General features: G+C 43.9%; 1 protein-coding gene across 1 annotated transcript in view; it reads left to right on the forward strand.

Annotated features, from left to right (window-relative positions):
- Nucleotides 1-21,807, forward strand: part of WDR31 (WD repeat domain 31) — a 33,898-nt gene extending 12,091 nt beyond the window's left edge. The window contains exons 2-10 of the mRNA XM_040324317.1: nucleotides 356-480; nucleotides 3,616-3,745; nucleotides 6,516-6,590; nucleotides 6,689-6,833; nucleotides 10,023-10,123; nucleotides 12,256-12,323; nucleotides 15,185-15,326; nucleotides 19,468-19,630; nucleotides 21,172-21,807. Of these exons, the coding sequence (XP_040180251.1) occupies nucleotides 434-480; nucleotides 3,616-3,745; nucleotides 6,516-6,590; nucleotides 6,689-6,833; nucleotides 10,023-10,123; nucleotides 12,256-12,323; nucleotides 15,185-15,326; nucleotides 19,468-19,630; nucleotides 21,172-21,332 (1,032 nt within the window). The 5' untranslated portion in view covers nucleotides 356-433 and the 3' untranslated portion in view covers nucleotides 21,333-21,807. The remainder of the gene's footprint in view (nucleotides 1-355; nucleotides 481-3,615; nucleotides 3,746-6,515; nucleotides 6,591-6,688; nucleotides 6,834-10,022; nucleotides 10,124-12,255; nucleotides 12,324-15,184; nucleotides 15,327-19,467; nucleotides 19,631-21,171) is intronic.
- The last annotated feature ends 1,390 nt before the right edge of the window (nucleotides 21,808-23,197 follow it).

Genomic DNA, 23,197 nt, shown 5'->3' on the forward strand with positions numbered 1-23,197 from the left:
ACCAGTGACGGCGCACCGCGAATTCTCGCGCATGCGCAGTAGGGAATCAGGCAGTGAAGCCGCAAGGCTTCACTGCCTGATTCCCTCACGAGGATGGCAGCGGAAGCAGCCGAGGACCGATCGATTGCTCAGCCTTAGCTGCTGACATCGCGGGCGCTCTGGACAGTTAAGTATCCATTTTTTAAAAGTCAGCAGCTGCCGTATTTGTAGCTGCTGGCTTTTTAAAAAAAAAATCGGCCGCACCTCTGCTTTAAGTTTAAGGTGTCATGCCACCAATCATATCTCTAGTTACATTTGCTAATAGAATCCCAACTGACAATGACAGAATTCTGATCTGATATTTCTTTGCTGATAGGTCTCTGCACGGAATTCCTGATGTCTGGAACATTAGAGGTCCTATTGTCCTGTGTGTTCCATCTTCCCTCCTGGAAATATGGGAAAATTCCAGAGTAAAGTCAAACGCAACAGCTCCAAGTACAGGTACTGTGACCGCTCACCCTATACAGTCCAAGCTAAGATCCAAGACTTAAAGGTGCTCAGACCACATCCTCACCTTTCCATGCAGGACAGTTTCAGTGCCGGAAGATTTAGTAGCATTTTATATGTATTACTATACATCTCTATGGAAAGGAGATTTTGAGGGACGAAATAATTTCAGGCTACTTTTTACACTTTGCTGGCTATTCTTATTCTGTACACAGCGCCTGCGACTCCTGGTGCGTGAAAGGGACGGGAAATTTACGATCGGTATAAAACCTGCCTCCAAACATTGCATGAACCCTAATACAATGTAGATATTTGCCAGCACACCATGGAACGACATGAATAGCGTCCAAACGGATGGTTTATTGCATGATCACAACACAAGGAGAGAGCAACGTTTCAGAGTCACGCAGGACCCCTTCGTCAGGCATGTGATCACATGCTTGATGAAGGGGCCCTGCGTGACTCTGAAACGTTGCTCTCTCCTTGTGTTGTGATCATGCAATAAATCATCCGTTTGGACGCTATTCATGTCGCTCCATGGTGTGCTGGCAAATATCTACATTGTGATTTGAACCAGTTTGCAGCTGGTTGTTGCTGCAGCACCCTAATTTCAGAGCTCATCCAGGAATGTGTGCGATGGGAATATGAAGTATGAACCCCAATACAGCCACCACATGTAAGGACTGGTAAGCTGCAATATATTATGTTTTAGTTTTTGGTCTTTAAGCCTAGGTTTGGAGCCATGTGGCATGCAATGGCATGTCAAGATCCAGAGCTCCAGGTCCAGATCGGCGGCAATTGCGGGTAATGACACCATCCAAATCGGTGCGATGCTGCATTTGCTGCTCCGCATCGATTTACAAAATAAGTTTCTGTACTTCTTTTGGTGATTTCGGGGGTATTTTCTATAGACCTCTGTGCAGCAACCTTCACAGATGTCTCTGAAATCGCCCCCGAAGTCGGGACTGACATGTGGGAATGAAATCATGAGAGTTCAGCTGAACTCGCACAATTTCATTCCTGCTGTCAGTGTGAACCTGGACTTAAAAGAAAAGTAAAGTAAAATGAACCCCCAAAAATGTAAAATTTCTTTTGGACATGGTAGGTGTCCCCTTTGTAAGATTTTCCCTAACTCTTTCATACTCTCTTCAAACAAAAAACAAAACAAAAATGTATATGCTTTAATGCAGGTCTTTCTATTAGGGTGCTTTGTTACTGGCTTTCCAATCAGGTCCACCTGTCAGTTTTCCAGGCAGACCTGATCAGAAGTTCTAAGTAAGTCTATGGTCAGGCATATGTACACTGCTCAAAAAAATTAAAGAAACACTTTTGAATCAGAACTCCTGGGATATTGATCTGGTCAGTTAAGTAGCAGAGGGGGGAGGGGGGGTGTATACAGAGGGGGTTGTTAATCAGTTTCAGCTGCTTTGCTGGTAATTGAAATTAACAACAGGTGCACTAGATGGGAAACAATGAGACGACCTCCAAAACAGGAATGGTTTTTCAGGTGAAGGTGTCTGACATTTTTTTTCCTACTCATCTTTTCTGACTGTTTTTCACTAGTTTTGCATTTGGCTAGGGTCAGTGTCACTACTGGTAGCACAAGGCGATACTTGGACCCTATAAAGGTTGTACAGGCAGGCCAACTCCTCCAGGATGGCACATCAATATGTATCATTCCCAGAAGGTTTGCTGTGTCTCCCAGCACAGTCTCAAGAGCATGGAGGAGATTCCAGGAGACAGGCAGTTACTCTAGGAGAGCTGGACAGAGCCATAGAAGGTACTTAACCCATCAGCAGGACCGGTATCTGCTCCTTTGTGCAAGGAGGAACAGGATGAGCACTGCCAGAGCCCTACAAAATGACCTCCAGTAGGCCACTGGTGTGAATGCCTCTGACCAAACAATTAGAAACAGACTTCATGGGGGTGGCCTAAGGGGCCGGCGTCCTCTAGTGTGCTCTGTTCACTGATGGACACTGTGGAGCTCGATTGCATTTTCCATTGAACACCAGAATTGGCAGGTCCGCCACTGGTGCCCCATGCTTTTCACAGATGAGAGCAGGATGAAAGGTTCTGGAGAAGCCGTGGAGAACTTTATGCTGCCTGTAACATCATTCAGCATGACCAGTTTGGTGGTGGGTCGGTGATGGTCTGGGGAGGCATATCCATGAAGGGACGCACAGACCTCTACAGGCTACACAATGGAACCCTGACTGCCATTAGGTATCGGGATGAAATCCTTGGACCCATTGTCAGACTCTACGCTGGTGCAGTGGGTCCTGGGTTCCTCCTGGTGCTCGACAATGCCCGGCCTCATGTGAAGAAATTGATATCATTGAATGGCCCCCACGCTCACCTGACAAAAATCCAAAAGAACACCTCTGGGACATTATGTTTCGGTCCATCTGGTGCCGCCAGGTTGCACCTCAGTCTGTTCAGGAGCTCAGTGATTCTCTGGTCCAAATCTGGGAGAAAATACCCCAGGACACCATCCGTCGTCTCATTAGGAGCATGCCCTGATGTTGTCAGGCATGCATACAAGCACTTGGGGGCCATACAAACTACTGAGGAACATTTTGAGTTGTTGCAATGAAATTTCAGCAAAATGGACTAGCTTGCTGCATAATTTTTTCACTTTGTTTTTCGGGGGGTCTTTGAATTCAGCCCTCTGTAGGTGGATAATTTTAATTTCCATCAAATGATGTGCCATCCTTTCATTGCTAACACGTTACCCAGTCCATATCAGTATAGATATCCAGCATGAGATGTTTGCCCGTTGAGATCTGATATGTTTTCAAAGTGTTCCTTTAATTTTTTTGAGCAGTGTACATGGCAGTGCATCTATTTACATCCTCTTACCTCCTAATCCATCCAGGTACAGTTTGTCTGGACCTAAATGTGATGGGTCGCAGTTAGCCTTGGTCTAAGCACTCACAAGTCAGTTTTCATCCAGATGCCAATCGATCGAACGCACACTGGCATGAACAGGCATGGATGTCGCCAAAGTGCAATCCATCCCGTTCTGCTCCGATTCAGCAAACCTTTTCACTGATTCCCTGCTGATCACACCAGATACAGGACCCTATAGTGAAATGATTTATTGAATAATCTGTGACATTTTACATTCAGGGCTGACCACCATGCGGAGGAGAGTCCCCCAGCCCAGCCAATCGCACAGCAAACCCGAGCTCACAATGATGCCGTTACTTACATCTCGGCCCTGAAATCTGACCTGTGTGTATCGGGAGGGAAGGACAAGGTAAGTGCTGATTGTGTGACCTCAGTCTGTGGATACATTACCTGCACTGTGATATAGGCTACTCTGTAATTAAAGCCCAGGGGGTTTAGGTTTCTGCTAGATTGCCGGAATGTGTACTACACAGACTGGCACAGGATTTCACACTTCTGCCAAGCCGAACAAATGGAGAGTATGTTTACACTGAATGCCAGGCAGATATTAAAGTCCAACTCCTAGACTCCCCAGTACACGTCCTCCACCCACCAATCCTGAAGGCTACCCATCATAAATTTGTTGTATTGGTTATCAGCACAGCCCACATCAAATGTACCCATAAGCTGCCAATCGGTGCTCAGTCAGTGCCCCATCATAACCCCCTGCCAGTGCCAATCAATGCCCACCATAGTGCCAATCAGTTTACATCACAGTGCCAATCAATGGCCAGCATTACCACCTGTCAGTGTCTGCCCAATCAGTGCTGCCCATCAGTGTCTATCAATGCCAATCATTGCCACCCATCAGTGCCGCCTGTCAGTGCTGCATATCAGTGCCGTCTATCAATTCTACATATCGGTGCCGCCTCATCAGTGCCCATCAGTTTCGACTTATCAGTGCCCATCAGTGAAGGAGAAAACTACATTGTATAACAGAAACAAAGAATTTTTTTTTATTTTATTTTTTTTATGTCGGACTTTTTTAGTTTGTTTAGCAAAAATAAAAAACATAGACGTGATCAAATGCCATCAAGATAAAGCTTTATTTGTGGGAAGAAAATGATAAAAATGTTGTTTGGGTACAGTGTAGCATGACCGCGCAATTGTCATTCAAAGTGCGACAGTGCTGAAAGCTCAAAATTGTTCTGGGCAGGAAGGGGTGAAAGTGCCTGGTATTGAAGTGGTTAAACCCAGAAGACTAAAGCTTGGTATACATACACTGGTGGGATTTCTAACAAAAATTCTCAGTACATTTAAATGTCGTTTGAGATTTCATTTGCTTTTAACATTGGAATGGACATTCCAAAACAAAAAAACAAATACACTGTTGGAAAGTACTGTAATACATTTGAGAAAAATTCTCCTTCAAATTTTCTCGTCACCGTGGTTAAAAATAAACATCGATTTAACCCTACTAATGATTAGAAATGCAAACGAACATTCTTCCAACGAAAAAATGGCAAAAAGCTTAATAACATCTTGTGGCCAAAAAGAATTACCATTGGGGAACAAAACCAACGAGAAGGCGAGTATTTAAACCAGAGCTGCATATTTTAGCTGCTGGGGGACCTTTAAAACAAACAAAAAAAAAAAAAACCAGCGCTAAACTTTATCAAAAAAGAAATGTATTAAATCTGGATTTAACCACTTCCCGCCCGGTCAATAGTAAATTGACATCAGGGAAGTGGTTCTGAAATCCTGACTGGACGTCTTTGACATCCTGCAGGATAACATGGGGGCGTGCGTTGATACGGGGTGTCAGTCTGACACCCTGCATCTCCGATCTCGGTAAAGAGCCTCCGGCGGAGACTCTTTACCACGTGATCAGCCGTGATTGATCAGCCGTTAATCGGCTCTTCCTCACTCGCGTCTGATAGATGCGAGTAGAGGAGCCGATCGGCGGCTCTCCTGACAGGGGGGGTTCGCACTGATTGTTTATCAGCGCAGCCCCCCCTCGGATGCCCACACTGGACCACCAGGGAAGCCACCAGGGAAGGGGGCAACATGTTGATTGCCAGGTACATCCCCCATGGCCATCCACATGTAAAAAAAAATTACAATAGATGCCAATCAGTGCCCACAAATGGGAACTGACTGGCAAAATGGGCACTGTCACAAATTAGTAAATAAATAAGTGATGCCCAGCAATGCCATCAGTGCCACCCCTCAGTGTCCATCAGTGCCACCCCTCAGTGTCCATCAGTGCCCATCCATGCCCAGTGCCCACCTATCAGTGCCCACCTGTGCCACCCATAAGTACCCATCAGTGCCACCCATAAGTGCCACCTATGAGTGCCCATCAGTGCCGCCTATTAATGCCCATCGGTGTCGCATACCAGCGCCGCCTATCAGTGCCGCCTCATCGGTGCTCATTGGTGCCCATCAGTGCCGCCATTTCAATGCCTGTAATTGAAGAAGAAAACGTACTTATTTACAAAAAAAAATAAAAACATATTTTTTTTCTAAATTTTCTGTCTTTTTTTAGTTGTTGCGCAAAAAAAATAAAACGCAGAGGTGATCAAATACTACCAAAAGAAAGCTCTATTTGTGGAAACAGAATTATAAAAAAAATTGTTTAGGTACAGTGTAGCATGACCGCGCAATTGTCATTCAAAGTGCGACAGCGCTGAAAATTGGCTTGGGCAGGAAGGTGCGTAAGTGCCTGGTATGGAAGTGGTTAATAAATACATCACATGCATTTTTAGCTGCAGCTAGCACAAGTATCCGTCTTGATATCAGCCCCCCGTACACCTGAACAGGCATAGAGGGGAAGACGCAGCCAAACAGGACTGTTTTGCTTTGCACAGTACACAAGGAGCAGAAGGATGACCTCATCAGTAGCTAGGGGCGGGTCATAGACCAGACAACAAATAATATATTATGGCAATTTATATCATCTGGCAATACTAGTGGCACTAAATGATTGAAAAGCTGTTGATGTCAGCATATACAGTAGATAAATAATGGTGAACGGCTAATGTATAGATGGATAACACAAATCTTTTGATTAATCATTTTGAACCAATAATATAGAATGGTGATGATAGTTCCTCCCTTTAATGTCTGTCTCGTCTCAGGCTGTTGTTGTGTCAAACTGGAGAAGTGGAACGGCTCTGAAAAGATTTGTGGGGCATGATCGAGAGGTTTCCAAGGTAATATATACTTGTGCTGTCATGTATTTGTGTAAATATAAAGTGTACACATCACCAGGCCTCCGTGTAAATGGATAACGTCTGTCATCACTTTATAGATTGCCTGTGTGTTTGGGTCAAACCGCTTCTTCAGCGCCTCACGGGACAAGACAGTTCTCATGTGGGATCTGCACTGCAAGGCCGGCAGTGCTCAGAAGTTCCTGGGTCATCATCTAATAGTGACAGGGCTGGCAGTAAGTCCTGGTGAGGTTGCATTATTTGTCAAATTTATTATCAAGGGAGTTACATTTTTATTTTAATTCAAGATACTGCCCTGGTACATCCAAGTACAGCTCCAGTCTCTTGAGGACTGTCCAATTTCCCAGACAGTGCCACCTGCTGGGAAAGTCCGAAAATACACCTTATGCCTTGTACACACGGTCGGATTTTTGACGGTGCAAAAGTCTACCGTGAGTCCGACAGAAAGAAAGAGAACAGGTTCTCTATCTAAGGTCCGTCGGACTTCCGAAGAAAAAAAAAAGTCAGATGGAGGCTACACACGGCCAGACTTTCCTAGAAAAAAAACCCCGTCTGACTCTGAAAATCCGGCCGTGTGTACGAGGCATTACAGTTAGATGTTTAAAGTGGAATTCCAGTCAAAACTAATGCTAAACCTACTCTCTGCCACATTCTAAGCCTAAACTATCTAACCCTGTAAAACAAAAGCCACTATACTTAACCTTTCTGAAGCTGATCCGGTCCAGTCTCCAGCGACGGATGCTGTATGCAGGAGAGAACCGACAACAGCTAGGAAGTGGAAATGGAAATTAGTCTGGACTATTAGAATGGACTTTAGATGGTACAGATAGTGAATTTAAAAAATCTATAAATATTTATTCATAAAAGAAAGTATATAGAGGAAATATACATAATTTCGTGAGAACAATACAACATCAGCATAATAGCTCAGTATAAATTCTAAAAGGTATTACAAGAAAGCTTATACTTATGCACATATACTCATGACATGAGATCATATAGCACAGAAGGGTGTATGTAAACTTTTAATCCTTGAAACTGAGTTGGGTATGCGGAATGGTAAGTCTTGCTTTTACTCTCGACATGTTTCGTGTACAGGACGCTTCATCAGGAGCATAGAGGTCTGGTAATACCTCTATGCTCCTGATGAAGCGTCCTGTACGCGAAACATGTTGCTTTGCAGGGCTAGATAGATTAGGCTTGGATTGTGGCAGAGAGCAGGTTTAGAGTTGGGTTCTGATTGAAATTCCACTTTTTATGACACCTCAAAGCAATATTGTATTCAGTCACTTAAAATAAATATGTATTTTAAGGTCCCTAAAGTTTTGGCTAAAAATACACTTAAAACCACCTAATGGTTTTTCACGTCTCCCTAAAACTCCAACTGTGAGATTTTACATAATGGAGAAAGGTATTGGAAAAACTCTGAGGTTAGGTTTACACTTTTGTATATGTGTTGTTTTATTGTGTGTTTGATGCATGTTTTTTGTGTGCTGTCATTGAAGCATATGGGGCCAACAATGCATGTGGATGCATCAAAAAAGCATCTGTACTATTTTTTTCAATGCACGTTACTAAACTGCACAGTGGTGAATAGGCTCAAGAGAAAAGAATGGCAATCCTCTTGTTGTGCATTAGGGTGCATTGAGCAACGCACTTTAACTTTCATAGGTATGAACGTGGCCTAAAGTTAGTTGAACCTCACAAAACTACAAGGCCTCTTGCACCTTTTTTAATGATCTGAAATGAATGGCCTTGTTGTCTATTGGACGTTGCACACAGATGAGTACAGATCAGTAAGACAGTGTTGAGTACAGAGCAGTCAAAAAAAAAGAAAAATAACCTTTTTCACTTGAGTGTCGTAATTTATTCGCATAGACGTATTTTCTCGTCTGTAAGAATGTTTGTATATATGAGTATATTACAATACTGACCATGAGGAAGGATTTTACGCCTATACACCTTTACTCGCCTGTACTCAACATTATTTAGGTCCAGTGGCGGCTGGTGGTCTTTTTTTTCTGGGGAGGCGACAAACAGCCAGCAAAACCCTCCCCGGAGGTCCAGGACTTACTTTGCAGATGCGGCGGGCTGTGTCCTCCTCTTCTCTCCTGTTGTATTATCCTCTCCTCCTGTGTCCTCCAGGCAGCGGCGGGTCAAGCTTTGGCGTGTTCCCTCTTCCACAGCGCTAGGCATACAATAGGATCGCCTGGTGCTTTGGCCAATCGGGAAACAGGTTTCACTCACCTGCCTCCTAAATGGCGGGGAGTAACTGTAATGTGAAAATAGTGAAAATTCATTCGCTATGGTCACACAATTGAGTGAGATCAGGGCTCACACTCTGGGCCCTGAGCCTCTGGCTCTAATCAGGTGCTTCAAAAAACACACCCCCTCCATAGGAATTCATGTGCCCGGCATCCTGAAAGCAGCCAGGTACATGGGTAGGGAGGGCGGCAAGGGTGTTGGGGGGGACGGCGCCTGTGCACCCATAATGCACGCCCACCCCTGCTCAGGTCTTCACACACAGTTTTTGGGTCTTTACACACAGTTTTTGGCCTCTTGCACATGGGCTTCACAAGTTCCTGAGTAAACATCAGTAAATTATGATGCTCGTGTGCAAGGGGCCTAAGATAAGTGGAAACAGAGCAAGGAACTGTATTTGGAAAATTTTACAGCTTCATTGTGCAAGAGATAGGAGAAGAAAAAGAGAAGGTAAGATTCAGAATCAGTAAATGACTGCAGGGAGACTTTTGTCAGTAAAAATTCCCATTAAGAGGCAATCCCTGTTCTTGCTTGGATGTAAAGTGATGCGCACTTGTAGGCACTGGACGTAACCAGGCATCTTGGTCTGAAGTTAGCATGTCGAAATAGCATTGCATTCTTGCAGGTCATAGAAGACTGCTATGTGACAATCAATTGCCCTCGAAGCCGGTTACATATGCCCACGCAAGCCCTCACAGGTGCTTGCCTGGCTGGTTACCACTATATATTGTTACAGGTAAAATCCTTTATTAAGGATTTAGCATTACATTGTCAGGAACACTTAAAATCCTTAGACATTTCACGCTACACTTTGCTTGGTCATAGATGACAGGGAAGACTGCTAGCTTAGGACAATGGAAATGCAACTTTTCATGGACACATGCTAAAGGGACATTGTGCCCTGGATACATTCTGCTTTCATTGTTCCTGATTTGTACTGATAACATTGGGGCTCTCCCATAACTGGAAGATTGCCTTAATGATTGTATATAATTTTAATCATGTCAGTAAAAGTTATGGTAAACTTCACAAGTAACAAAGCTGTGAGTTGGCAGTCAACCAATAATGGTCCTGGGAGGCTCAATGCTGAGATCTAATGCAAGAAAAGCAATTTACTTTTCTGTCTGATGGAATCTCCTCTGTTGTTTGCAGACGGCACCCAGCTACTGACGGGATCCAGAGACAATACACTGTGCAAATGGGATGTGGAAACTGGCCAGTGCTTGCTCAAGACTGCTGTGTCTAGAAACCTGGTGAGTGGAAGCATGTATGTAGTGATGGTGGGATGTAATTCATCACATTGCTACCCAAAGCTTATGTAGTTCAGATTTGCGTTCATGTTCTTTCTTGAAGCAAGGATGGTTTGATGCAGACTAAAGCTGGGTACACACTGTTTGAAATTTAGCTGGTTTGGCAGGGACAGGCCAAATTCCGATCAGTGTGTAGCCCTCCCTGTTAGACAGACGCTGGGACTGCCGGAAAACCTTCTTTATTCAGCCAATTGGCTGCAGCCCTGATGAGTGTATTCTGACAGTGGAGAGTCCCCGCTGCCAGAATACAATGTCCCATCGAAGAGGATCTTGCATTTGCCTCACTTGTGTGGATGCAGAAATCTGTTTCTCTTTGTTCAGCTTGCACTAACTGTGTATATGTAGCTTTAGATGTGACAGACACATCAGTCATTTCCCATCTCCATCACCACAAGTTAAACCAACTCTTAAAAACCAGACTGCTTTAGAGTGGCCTTATGTAAGAGGGTCAAGCTTAAAGCTTAATAGTCTCTTGGCAGTGGTTAAAAATAAACAAGTAGCTGCAATAATTTCCTCTCTGGTACTGTCCCCTGCAGTAATACATTTTCACCACTAGATGTCGTCAATGTTGGTATCATTCAACCCAGAAGACAAACTGTGAGATCAGCACTCACAGTGTAACGATGCAGAATAAACTGATCAGCAGCTGCGGCCACTCATCTACAACATTTTTATAGCATGTCCTTTTAACAGAAGTCGGTTAAATAATTGTCTATTGCTGAGCTGGGATGGTCAGACACTGACCGAAATTCGGCTGGTCCCTTCTGAACTGGCAACATTTCGATCAGTGTATGGTCCGCTTTAAGGGCCAGTTCACACCAGACGCAGTTCCGTACAGTTTCGTGTGCATTTTTTCTGCTCTAAAAATGCATGCACAGTGTTTTCCATGTATTCCAATGGCTCTAGTTCACACCATGCAGTCAGTTTCTGGTCCAGAAACTGACGGGAAACTGACTGCATGGTGTGAACTAGAGCCAACTAGAGCCATCAGAATACATGGAAAACACTGTGGGCTAGATTCAGCAAGAAATTACGCCGGCGTATCTATTGATACGCCGCGTAAATTCAAAGCTGCGCCGGCGTATCTTCTTTCTGTATTCAGAAAGCAAGATACGCCAAAATTAGGCTAAGATCCGACTGGCGTAAGTCTCTTACGCCGCCGTATCTTAGTTGCATATTTACGCTGGCCGCTAGGTGGCGCATCCGTCGATTTCATCGTAGAATATGCAAATGAGCTGGATACGCCGATTCAGAAACATACGTCAGCCCGGCGGATTTTTTTACGTCGTTTGCGTAAGGCTTTTTCCGGCGCAACGTTACTCCTGCTATATGAGGCATAGCCAATGTTAAGTATGGACATAGTTCCCGCGTCAATTTTTGAAAAATGTACGTCGTTTGCGTAAGTCGTTCGTGAATAGGGCTTTGCGTAAATTACGTCCACGTCGATAGCATTGACTATTTGCGACGTGATTAGGAGCATGCGCACTGGGATACGTTCACAGACGGCACATGCGCCGTTCGCGAGAAACGTCATTTACGCGGGGTCATGTTTTATTTGCATAAAACACGCCCACCTCTTCAAAATTTGAATTCGGCACGCTTACGCCGGCAGATGTACGCTACATCGCCGTAACTTAGGGCGCAGGTTCTTTGTGAATCCAGCCCCAGCCTCACTAAGTTACGGCGGCGTAGCGTATCTGAGATACGCTACGCCCGCACAAACTTACGGCGGGCTTTCTGAATCTAGCCCTGTGCATGCATTTTGTGCAGAAGAAAAGCACACGGAACTGAACAGAACTGCGTCTGATGTGAACTTGCCCTAAAAGGCATGTATAAAAAAAAAAGACAGCATAGGCAGAAATGGAGAAGGGGGCAAAGATAAAGAAAACCAAGCATTTATGTTAATGAAACTAGTGTAAATATGTAAGTTTGATTTCATATGAAACTCCTGTAACCCTCTGCACAGCAGGACCTGTACAAGGGAGAACCAGCGACAGTGACTTGGCATCTGTGGTGAAAAGTTTGCTTTAGCGATGACAAAACTCTCCATATAATATGTGCTTTCCATTCTGCAGGTAACGCACCTCTGCTGGGTACCCAGAGAGTCCTGTGTTGTTCAGACCTCAGAGGATAAAAGTGTCCGGTCAGTAACATGTCATATCATTGCTCATTGTTGTACAACTATACTAGTAGTGATATAATATCCAAGATTTTTTGTATTTTTCATATGTCCGCTTACAGCCAGAAATGAGTACATTAATGCTGACATCCCATAATACCATAATGTATATAATTATCTAGTCTAGTAAATATGGGAGAAACCCATAAATGGTGTTTTATAGGCCATTTGTAACCTTAAAGGACCATAAAAGTCAGTAAGTGCCACAATGTTTGCCACAAATATCCCATCTACTAATCTAGTTTTAAACAAAGTAATGGTATTAGAAGCAGATTCCAGTGTTGTGTTCTTTTTTTTTTTTTTTTTTAAGATGCTGGTTCACACACAAATAATATTTCACTAATAAATGGGATCTCTTTTGACATAGTAACTGTAACGGAATGACCCGGGACAAACAGAGACTTTGGAAGGATGAGGGGTACTCCTGTGCCAGCGTCATTAATAACTCTTATGTCTAGGGTCACCTTATATCCGAAAGGGCAATAGGGTGACTGAGAAATTATATCCTAAATTACAGGATAGGGGACATTACTGATAGCTCATATTGCAGAAGATATTGCAAAGTGTTGGTTTATTCTATGACTCATCTCTCTGTGTAGACTGTTGACATGCTAATTGAGTCTGGTCCAGGATCTCTCATTATGTATACTAAATACTGTTGTGTGTGTGGAATGGAACTTGTCAAGCTGTATGCGGAGACAGAACGTCTGTCTAAAGATGTGGATTGAGAAGAAATCATTGTGTGATGGTGTTTTGTTTAAATTCTGTTAATAAAGGAATGTGACTTCTCAGGTGGAGTGATTAGATCATGATAATTATAGGCCGGCGCCGACATGTCTAGAATGTTTAGCAATTAGCCATCTGAAGGTGTATTGAAGCCCCCCCAGGGTGTGGGTGGAGAGTTTGATTGTTCCTGTGATCACTGAACCATGCCTTGAAAACTGTATATAAACTTGAGAGCTAACCATTAAAGTTGTCATACATTTGAAACCAGAACACGGAGCAAGTCTCGTTATTCTGGGAAATGGGATGTCTGATATCTGTTGGACGGTTGGAGTGTCAGATGAGCTGTCGTGGGTTGATGGAAGGTCGTAAACGGTGGTGACCGTTACAGTAACCTACTGGCTTCTCTGTCTTTCTTTCTCTCTCTATTGTTCAGCTGAAAAGTCCCCCCACCATAGTTTCTGGTTCTGTTCCCCCCAAGTTTGTAGTTTTTTTTTGTGGTCTAGCCCACGTTGGGGTTGTTCCTTATTTTGCCTTTTACATTTTTACTATTAGAAAAAAATCAGACTGGAAAATCAGCTGCAGAAATCCTAAAATTTCACTACTGGAGACATGCAAAGTGGTTAAGCCTAAAGCTTGGCAGACCCTTGGCAGTGGCTAAAACCTAACAAGTAGCTTTGGCTGTAATATTTTTCTCTCTGGTACATTCCCCTGCAGTAATACATTTTCACCACTAGATGTCTTCAGTCTTGGTATCATTCAACCCAGAAGACAAACTGTGAGATCATGGACCCACCCCCCGTTGGCATGTCATCACAGCAACCTGCAGAATACAATGATTTGCTTTTTGCATTCTCACTAATAGAAAAAATTGGGCTGGAAAATCAGTTGCAGAAATCCTAAAATCTCACCACTAGAGTCTTAGTTAGATATGACAAACCAGGTGGTTTTAAAGTATTTCTTTACTAAAAAAAAGAAAATAATTGTTTTGGAAAAAGCAGAGAATCATTGGAACTCCTGTCATTTTTGATTTTTGCTGTCTGTGTCCTGTTTGGGAGATTTCCCTTTGCTTTTTGTCCTGGAAATATAACATAAAGTTAGAGGAGATCCCATCTTTACTGCTACCAGAACAGGTGTCCTCATTAAAATAATTCCCTTCACCTCCTGTTTTGGTGACAACTGTAAAATTTGAAATCTCTTTTTAAGGCAAAAGAAAAACAAGCTTTAGTATATATATATATATATATATATATATATATATATATATATATATATATATATATATACTTTAATTCCACAGCCACGGTCTGATTTAAAGCAAACCGGTCTCCAAAAGATATAGCAATTCAGGCATTGATGGGCTAAAGTTGGGGTCTCATTGTGGGCCGCATCAGCATTAAAGGGCCACTTATATCTGTAAGACTATATAAATGTATCTACTCTTTATCATATTAAATAATTGCCTCTGTATTTAATTACTTAAAGCGGAGGTTCACCCTAAAAAAATTACCTACCATCCCATCCAGCATACTTGCGTCAGCTACAGTATGCTTTTTTTTTCGCTGTACTTACCGTTCAATCGTTGATTTTCTTTTCTTCTTCCCACGGGGGAATAGGCGTTTTTATGAAGGGGCGTAGACGTGCGGCTACAGCGTGTCACGCTTTCCGAAAATAGCCGGACTCGGATCTTCACATCGCTATACGGCGCCTGCGCACAGACTAGGAGCTGACTGCGCAGGCGCCGTATATAGCCGAGTCCTAGGTCGTCTATTTTCGGAAAGCGTGATGCGCTGTAGCTGCACGTCAATCATCTATGCCCCTTCATAGGAACGCCTATTCCCCGTGGTAAGAACAAAAGAAAATCAACGATTAAACGGTAAGTACAGCGGGGAAAAAAAGAAGCATACTGTAGCTGACGCAAGTATGCTGGATGGGATGGTAGATAATTTTTTTAGGGTGAACCTCCACTTTAAGCTGTGAAGGGCAGGTGCAGACTGGGCCTTGAAGCAGCCACTATAGTTGTAGTTGACTCTATGTTGCTGTCATATCTTCTTCTGGTTACTAGTCAATATATTCCTTCTTACTCTCCTCACTTTCTCCAGTGTCTGGGACATCCGTAACCTGCACTTGGCACACATGTTCCCAATGAAGCAGCATATACAGATGCACTGTGATGTCAGCGAAGATGGAAATTACTGCCTGACCAGCAGCAATGGCTTTGGTGGACAGGGCTGTGAAGCTACGGTGAGAGATCAGCTTGTGCTCTTGTCCTGCTATGTGCAATTCTAATCTTTTTCTTTGTCAATACTGTTTATTAAGATTTGCCAAATCAAAAAAGAAAATACAAGTAACATTGTGTGTTAGCAAAGAACAATTACAGTGCCTATGATCCCCTCCTATACGGAATACATTAACAGTAAAACAAAGAGAAGAACATGAGGTTTTCACTGTTAAACTTCTTAACACAAAGAAAGGAGAATATGATAAATCGCAAACTGCATATGTGGCAATTAGTGCAGTACGGCAATTAGCTATATCCAATTTTGCAATAATAATGTGCTAAACTCCTCTAAATTAAGACATTTTATAACCAGGGTTAAATAAAAAATCCTACATTGATCTTTAAGAGAAGGCGACTGTGCCAAAAATGAGATACAAGCCAAACACCGCTGCTCACCTGCTATGCGCTACATCATATGCAACCTCCTAATGAAGGGAGGATTTCCAAGCAATCCAAGTAAAAGAAGCAGACGTCTCCCCGAAGCTAATAAGGACGTTTTGCAGCAGAGAGAGAATAGACAGGAGGAAATTTAAAAAAATAGAGAAAAGTAAGTAAAACAGATTACCTGCACTCCAACCTCCCAATCCGGGGAATCGCCTAAGCAAACTACACCAAGGATCACCCGTTTGAGAAATCCTGGAGCCCCTGAATTATTTATCTAACAGTTTAACCTTGACGTTCAGAATCCTGAAAGGTGCTCATTTATCGTAATCCAAGACAGTTTAGCCTTAGAGTGACACTAAAGTCTTGTTTTTTTTGTGTTTAAACCATGGATCCTCAAACTACGGCCCTCCAGATGTTGCAGAACTACACCTCCCATGAGGCATTGTAAAACTCTGACATTCACAGACATGACTAGGCATGATGGGAAATGTAGTTCCTGAACAACTGGAGGGCCGTAGTTTGAAGACCCATGGTTTAAACAAACATGTTATACTTACCTGCTCTGTGCAGTATTTTTGCACAGAGCAGTCCAGATCCTCCTCTTCTCGGGTCCCTCTTCAGTACTTCTGGCCCCTCCCTCCTGCAGAGTGCCCCCACAGCAAGCAGCTTGCTATGGGGGTCCCCCGTGCCGAGACGCAGCTCCGTGTATCCATTCAGACACAGAGCCATGACCCGCCCCTGTCCCCTCTCTCTCTCCTTATTGCCTCGCTGACTTTGATTGACAGCAGCGGGAGCCAATAGCGCCCCCCCCCCCATTGCTGTCTCAGCCAATGAGGAAAGGGAGCCCTGGGCAGTGGAGTCTCTCCTTTTGGATAGAGATGGGGCTCAGGTAAGTATTAAGGGGGCTGCTACACACAGAAGTTTTTTTTTATCTTAATGCATAGAATGCATTAAGATAAAAAACCTTCTGCCTTTAGAACCAAGTAAATCAAAGGGTATGGTAGCTGACCTCCCAGATCTGGCTATTGTGATCTTTGCAGCAAAAAAAAAAGTAATTCATCTTTTAGAATGTCTCAGGACATTCTCCACCAAGTGGAGAAGCCCATGGGACAGAAACAATATACCACCTCATGAGCACCTAATAATTTGCTTCGCTGATCGAAGTGTTAATGAGTGACCTAGAAGCATTTTGGTCTGACAAGTGCCACTCATCTATTTCCAAAGATTCATTCAAGTCATTTTCCCATCTCTCAATATAGCCATGCTTCGCAGTATTGGATGTTAAGATGGCATATATTTCCGATATGTGGCCCTTAAGCGTATCAAATTTATTGCATAAGTATTCCATATGTGACATAGACACTATATCAAATGTTTGTTTTAATGAATTAAAATAGTGCGCTAACTGAGAATATCGAAAAAAACTCAGACTCTGGTAATTGATTTTTCTCTATCAAGGTTTGCCTAGTCAGCACACCTCTATATTATTATTCACACAGGTCTGCTATACGTAAGAACCCTTTGGTAATCCACCAATCAAAAGTGTGAGGGATGAGGCCCGGGGTGAATCCTAATCTTTTTAAAGTGAACCAAGGCATAAGCTGCTCTGTCTCTCCCAAGGGCTCTTTGTCACATGCCTGACAAAGGGGTCCTGTGTGACATTGCACTCTTATGTTGTGACCATGCAATAAACTACCTGTTTGGACGCTACTTTGTGTCGATCCATGGTGTGCTGGCAGATATCTACTTTGTGACTTGAACCAGTATCCAGCTGGTTGTTGCTGCAGCACCCAAACTCTGAGAGCTTTTCAGGATTGTGTGTGATGGGAATATGAAGTATTCTTTGTACGAAGCAGACACCAGGGTCTAGTCCAGGAGTGTCCAACCATTTGACCTTCTTGGGCCACATCAGAACAGGAATTATTTTGGGCCACACATAAAATACACCAACAATAAAGCTGGGTACATATGATCTGAATATAGTCTGGTTCAGCAGGAACTATCAGACATTCGGTATGTGTGTAGAGCTGGCTGTCTGACAGAAGCTGGTCTCGCAATGGGCATGCTGGAAAACCAGCATCTGACCCGCATTCCATCAGCACTGGCAGCCAATGGCTGCCAATGCTGATCAATGTGTTCTGGCTTGGGGACAGTCCCCTGTCAGAACACAGTAGCACAGCAGGGGAGAACACTGCACTAACATTGAATGTGTTAGTACAGTAATCAGTTTTTTTTCATTGAGCCTGCTGGGTTGAACAAAAAAAAGAAATAGTGTGTACCCGGCTTGAGGATAGCTGATGATCAGAAAAAGTTGGGCAGATCACAAGTTGACAATTGGATTTAAACTATGTGCTGTGTGAGGAAGTAGAGGGAGAGTTGTGGGTGGGGTGCTTTGGGCGTGCAACTAAAACTTGGGGGGGGGGAGCCCTCCCCAGCACCCTTCTAGATTTAACTATACTGCATTTGCTTGCCTGGAGCTACCTGGGAGTCCCTGCATTCACTGCTGCCGCTGCTATTGCAAACAGGGCAACCCCAGCATGCCTGTTCCTGGCTTGTTGGCAGTGCCTGCCGCCATTGCTGCTATTGCAACCACAGCATCCCTGGCATCCCTCCAGTTATGAATGGGCCTGGCTTGTTTGTGCTGGGCACCACGGTTGCTATATCTGCACGGCATCTGCCCAGACATTCCCTGGGCTGCATGCTTAACATTCTTAGGCTGTATGCGGTCCACAGGCTCGCAGGTTAGACTCCCCTGGTCTTGACCTTTACCAGTTGATGCAAAACACCATCAACCACTAGATAGGCTGATAATCTCATAGCCAAAAAAGCTTCCTGGGTTAAAATAGTTTGGGCCCAGACTGAAAAAGTGCCCTTGCTGGACTGAAATTGCTTGAATGTTGTCTGCCCCGCCCAGCTATGTTTTCCTGAACTACACAACACTTAGGCCTTGTACACACGACCAGACATGTCCGATGAAAACGGTCCGCGGACCGTTTTCATCGGACATGTCTGCTGGGAGCTTTTGGTCTGATGTGTGTACACACCATCAGACCAAATTCCCACGGACAGAAAACGCGGTGACGTGGCGGCGACGTACGCGAACCAGGAAGTTCAATGCTTCCACGCATGCGTCGAATCACTTCGACGCATGCAGGGGATTTCGGGCCGATGGTTAGGTGTACTAACCATCGGACATGTCCGACGGACAGGTTTCCACCGGACAAGTTTCTTAGCATGCTAAGAAACGTTTGTTCGCTGGAAACCTGTCCGCTAGGCCGGAAAACTGTCCGCTAGGCCCTACACATGGTCGGACATGTCCGCGGAAACTGGTCCGCGGACCAGTTTCCGCGGACATGTTCGGTCGTGTGTACAAGGCCTTACTCCTCTCCTCACCTTCATAACATAGTGGGGAGGTATTCTGTAGTTTATTGGGAAACCTGGGAGGGATGATTAGACTCCTTGATATTACCCAGACAGATTGCACATTCATAGAGCTGTTATCTTACACAACACTGCTTTCAATGGTATCTAACAGACCAAAAAGGGAGCAGAGAAGGGAAGTTTATTGTTAGGTATTCCCTCAGTCATTGGTATTTCCAAAGGACATTGTACAATCAGATTGTAACTAGTGGTCAGCTTTAGCAGTAGTTTTCCAAGATTCCCGTAAAGAACAAATAAGCTTCAAATTTTGAGCAGTGGTAACTGTACTCTTTCTTCCAGTTATGGGACCTCCGACAGACAAAAAACAAGGTGTGTGAATATAAGGGCCACCTGCAGAGCACCACATCATGTGTCTTTCTTGCTAAAAATACATGGGACTCCCCACTAGTGGCCACTGCATCACATGACTGTACGGTAAAAGTCTGGGAGCGAGATACTGGAGGTAAGTACTGCATTATCATTTAATGTTTGGGTTTACTGGGCATAAAACGATTAGGATGCAGATGCCAACTCACCTTTGTAGAAAGATCCTCAGTTACAGATACTCATAGTACCACAATCTGAAAATTCTGCCTACCCATTAACCTGGGATCAGTGACATTGCTGAGATTGTAGCCAATCCACTGAAAAGAGATTCATGACATCACTGAGGTTGCAGCCTATCCACTTATTAGAGGCCTGTGATATCAATCAAAATGCACCATTTATTGGAGACTAGCGACATCACTGATTATTCAGGCTTTCTATTTACTGTGCCACCAATAGAAAAGCCCATATCTATTCTTCAGAGACTGGTGATGTCACTGAGAATTCAGCCTATCCATTCTTTTGAGTTAAGTGAAATCATAGAGCATGCAGCCCATCTCTGTTCACTAGAGACCAGGGGCTGAGAATTCAGCCTATCCACGCATTAGAGACCAGGGGCTGAGAATTCAGCCTATCCACGCATTAGAGACTGATGGCATTACTGAGAATGCAGCCCATCCATTCACTAGAGATCTGGGGCTGAGAATTCAGCCTATCCACAAATTAGAGACCAGGGGCTGAGAATTCAGCCTATCCACAAATTAGAGACCAGGGGCTGAGAATTCAGCCTATCCACAAATTAGAGACCAGGGGCTGAGAATTCAGCCTATCCATTCACTAGAGACCAGGGGCTGAGAATTCAGCCTATCCACAAATTAGAGACCAGGGGCTGAGAATTCAGCCTATCCATTCACTAGAGACCAGGGGCTGAGAATTCAGCCTATCCACAAATTAGAGACCGATGGCATTACTGAGAATACAGCCTATCTATATGTACGTATGTACTGGAGATTCTAGCCCTTATTAAAGCGGGAGTTCACCTTAAAAAAAAATTTTAAGATTAGATTGATGCTCATTTTGTCAAGGGGAATCGGGTGGTTTTTTTAAAAACGAAGCAGTACTTACCGTTTTAGAGATAGATCTTCTGCGCCGCTTCCGGGTATGGTCTTCGGGACTGGGTGTTGATTCTTGATTGACAGGCTTCCGACGGTCGCATCTATCGCGTCACGAGTAGCCGAAAGAAGCCGAACGTCGGTGCGGCTCTATACGGCGCCTGCGCACCGACATTCGGCTACTTTCGGAAAATCGTGACGCGATGGATGCGACCGTGGGAAGCCTGTCGGAAGACTGTCAATCAAGAAGGAACGCCCAGTCCCGCAGGCCATACCCGGAAGCGGCGGAGAAGATCGCTCTCTAAAACGGTAAGTACGGCTTTGATTTAAAAAAAACTACCCGATTCCCCTTGACAAAATGAGCATTAATCTAATCTTAAAAATTTAAATTTCCGGGTGAACCTCCACTTTAATGAATTCTGTTGTGTAATTTTGTTGCTCTTATAAGATGCCCTCTTTATTTTTTTTATATTAGCAGATGCTTTTCAAACTAGAAACTGCAGAATATAATTACATCTGTTATAAAAAAAAAATGCTAAAAATGTTCTTACTTTTCTTTATTTAGCATGTCTGAGCAGCTTGTTTCTGGATGGCTCTGGGCCATTATCCTCCCTGGCAGTCTGTGATAGCGCCTCTATCTTGTGTGCCAGCTTTAACTCAGGAATCCACTCCCTTCATATGCAGAACAGCTATGGAGCCACATTACAGCAAGTCGCCAGCTTCTGATGTCAGATGTCAGGTTACTCTACCTTCTTTAAAAGGCCAATGCCTAATAGTACACACGTGTCAAGGAATGGATGGGCTGGAGGGCAGCCCTATTCACCTTTTGGTGTTTATTGTACAAAACTACGAGTACAGCCAGCAAGCTATATCAAGTATGGTGAAATAATGGGTCACAAAACTCATTGTTGCCCATATGACCATGTGGAGTACACTGTAAAAGCCTTTACCCAGGATTATGGAATGACTGGAAGATTAACCTACAAACCTGCAGACTTGAAATGCTGGATCATTTACTGAAGTAATTTGGTCCAGAGCCTAATCATGTACTAAATACTTTTCTAGAATTTTTAGCTTGAGGACATAGCCTAGGCCTAAATCTTTTAGTGGCTACTGCTGGTTAGGGTGAACACATTTCCAAACTACCATTCAGGGACACCCCCCTTCCCAAAAATCAGCTTGCGCTGTAACGAATCACAGCACAGTAATTGGACACAAGAGGCAGGATTTATGATTTCTCCAATCACAAGCAGAGAGCGGGATTGTGCTTCTCCAGGCAATCCCGGCCAGGACAAGTACTGTCAGTGAGTAAAGCGGAGATGTGGCGGCATTTTTTGGGGGCATCAGATTGGCCCTGGGGGTGGCTGTGTCAGTTTCATTCCGGGACACTGTATTGTCCTGGAATGAATGTTCCCGGGACAGACCTGCAAATTGAGGGCAATCCGGGACACGTGGTCACCCTACTGCTGGTTTAGGCCTTGAGTGTATATATAGGTATGGATACCTACAGTATATACCTATATAGATACCAATATATGGGTATAGATTATTTTCTGGCATATTTTGTTTTCCACCTAAACACAGATCCTCTATTCTGGAGTCTTCTGGTTCCAGGCCCAACCTAAGCATACAGTAGATCCCTTCTGAAATCTTTTCATTCCAGGCCCAACCTAGGCATTGATCTTGAAATTTCAACCTGCCCCTTTTAACCCCTGCTTACCTGGGTTGTCTTCTGCACATTTCACATACTCACCCACCCAGTAGATCCTCTTCTGTTTTGACACCACTCCGTTGAGCACTGTCATGTTTTTTTTTTTGTAACCTTTTCTGGGTTCAGCCGGCCTACTGATGATGCACCACTAGGCCCACCTTCTCCTCTTTAACTGAATGGAGAGACAATGCCTCCTGGTATCTGCACATCACCTATCCTAGGAGGCATTGTCTCTCCATTCAGTAAAGGAGGAGGCGGTGGGCCTAGTGGTGCATCATCAGTAGGCTGGCTGGCTGAACCCAGAAAAGGCAAAGGGCAGACAGTGCTCATTATTCACCTAGGCAAATGACATTCACACGTGTTACCCAAACCTTTTTTTTTTTTTTTTAAAGAAACAAAGGTAAAAAGAAAAACAGCTCTTTATAAGGAGAGGAAGAGTGGAGGGGAGAGAAGATTGCCTAGAGTGTGAAGATCTTCTTTAAGGCCCGTGTTTGTAGACCTTTTTGGTTCATAACCTAGTCTAAATCTATATAGTTTTTTGTTTAGAGTCTTAACCTAAATCCTAAAAACGAAATCCTTGTTTTTCTAATCTAGGACCTAATCTAACTCTGGATCTTCTTCTGGGATCTTTTGCATTAGAGTTTAATCTAAAGCCTCGTACACGCGACCGAGAATCCCGTCGTAAAAAAAACGTGTTTTTCTTGATGGAATTCTTGTCAAGTTTGACGTGATTCTTTTCTAGCTTTCCTTGCATACACACTGTCAAGACAAAATCTCATCGTTCTAAAACGCGGTGACATACAACACGTACGACGGCACTATAAAGGGGAAGTTCGATTCCACTGGCGCCACCCTTGGTGCTGCTTTTGCTAATCTCGTG

Source organism: Rana temporaria, chromosome 9, assembly GCF_905171775.1.
Source record: "Rana temporaria chromosome 9, aRanTem1.1, whole genome shotgun sequence".
NCBI lineage: Eukaryota > Metazoa > Chordata > Amphibia > Anura > Ranidae > Rana > Rana temporaria.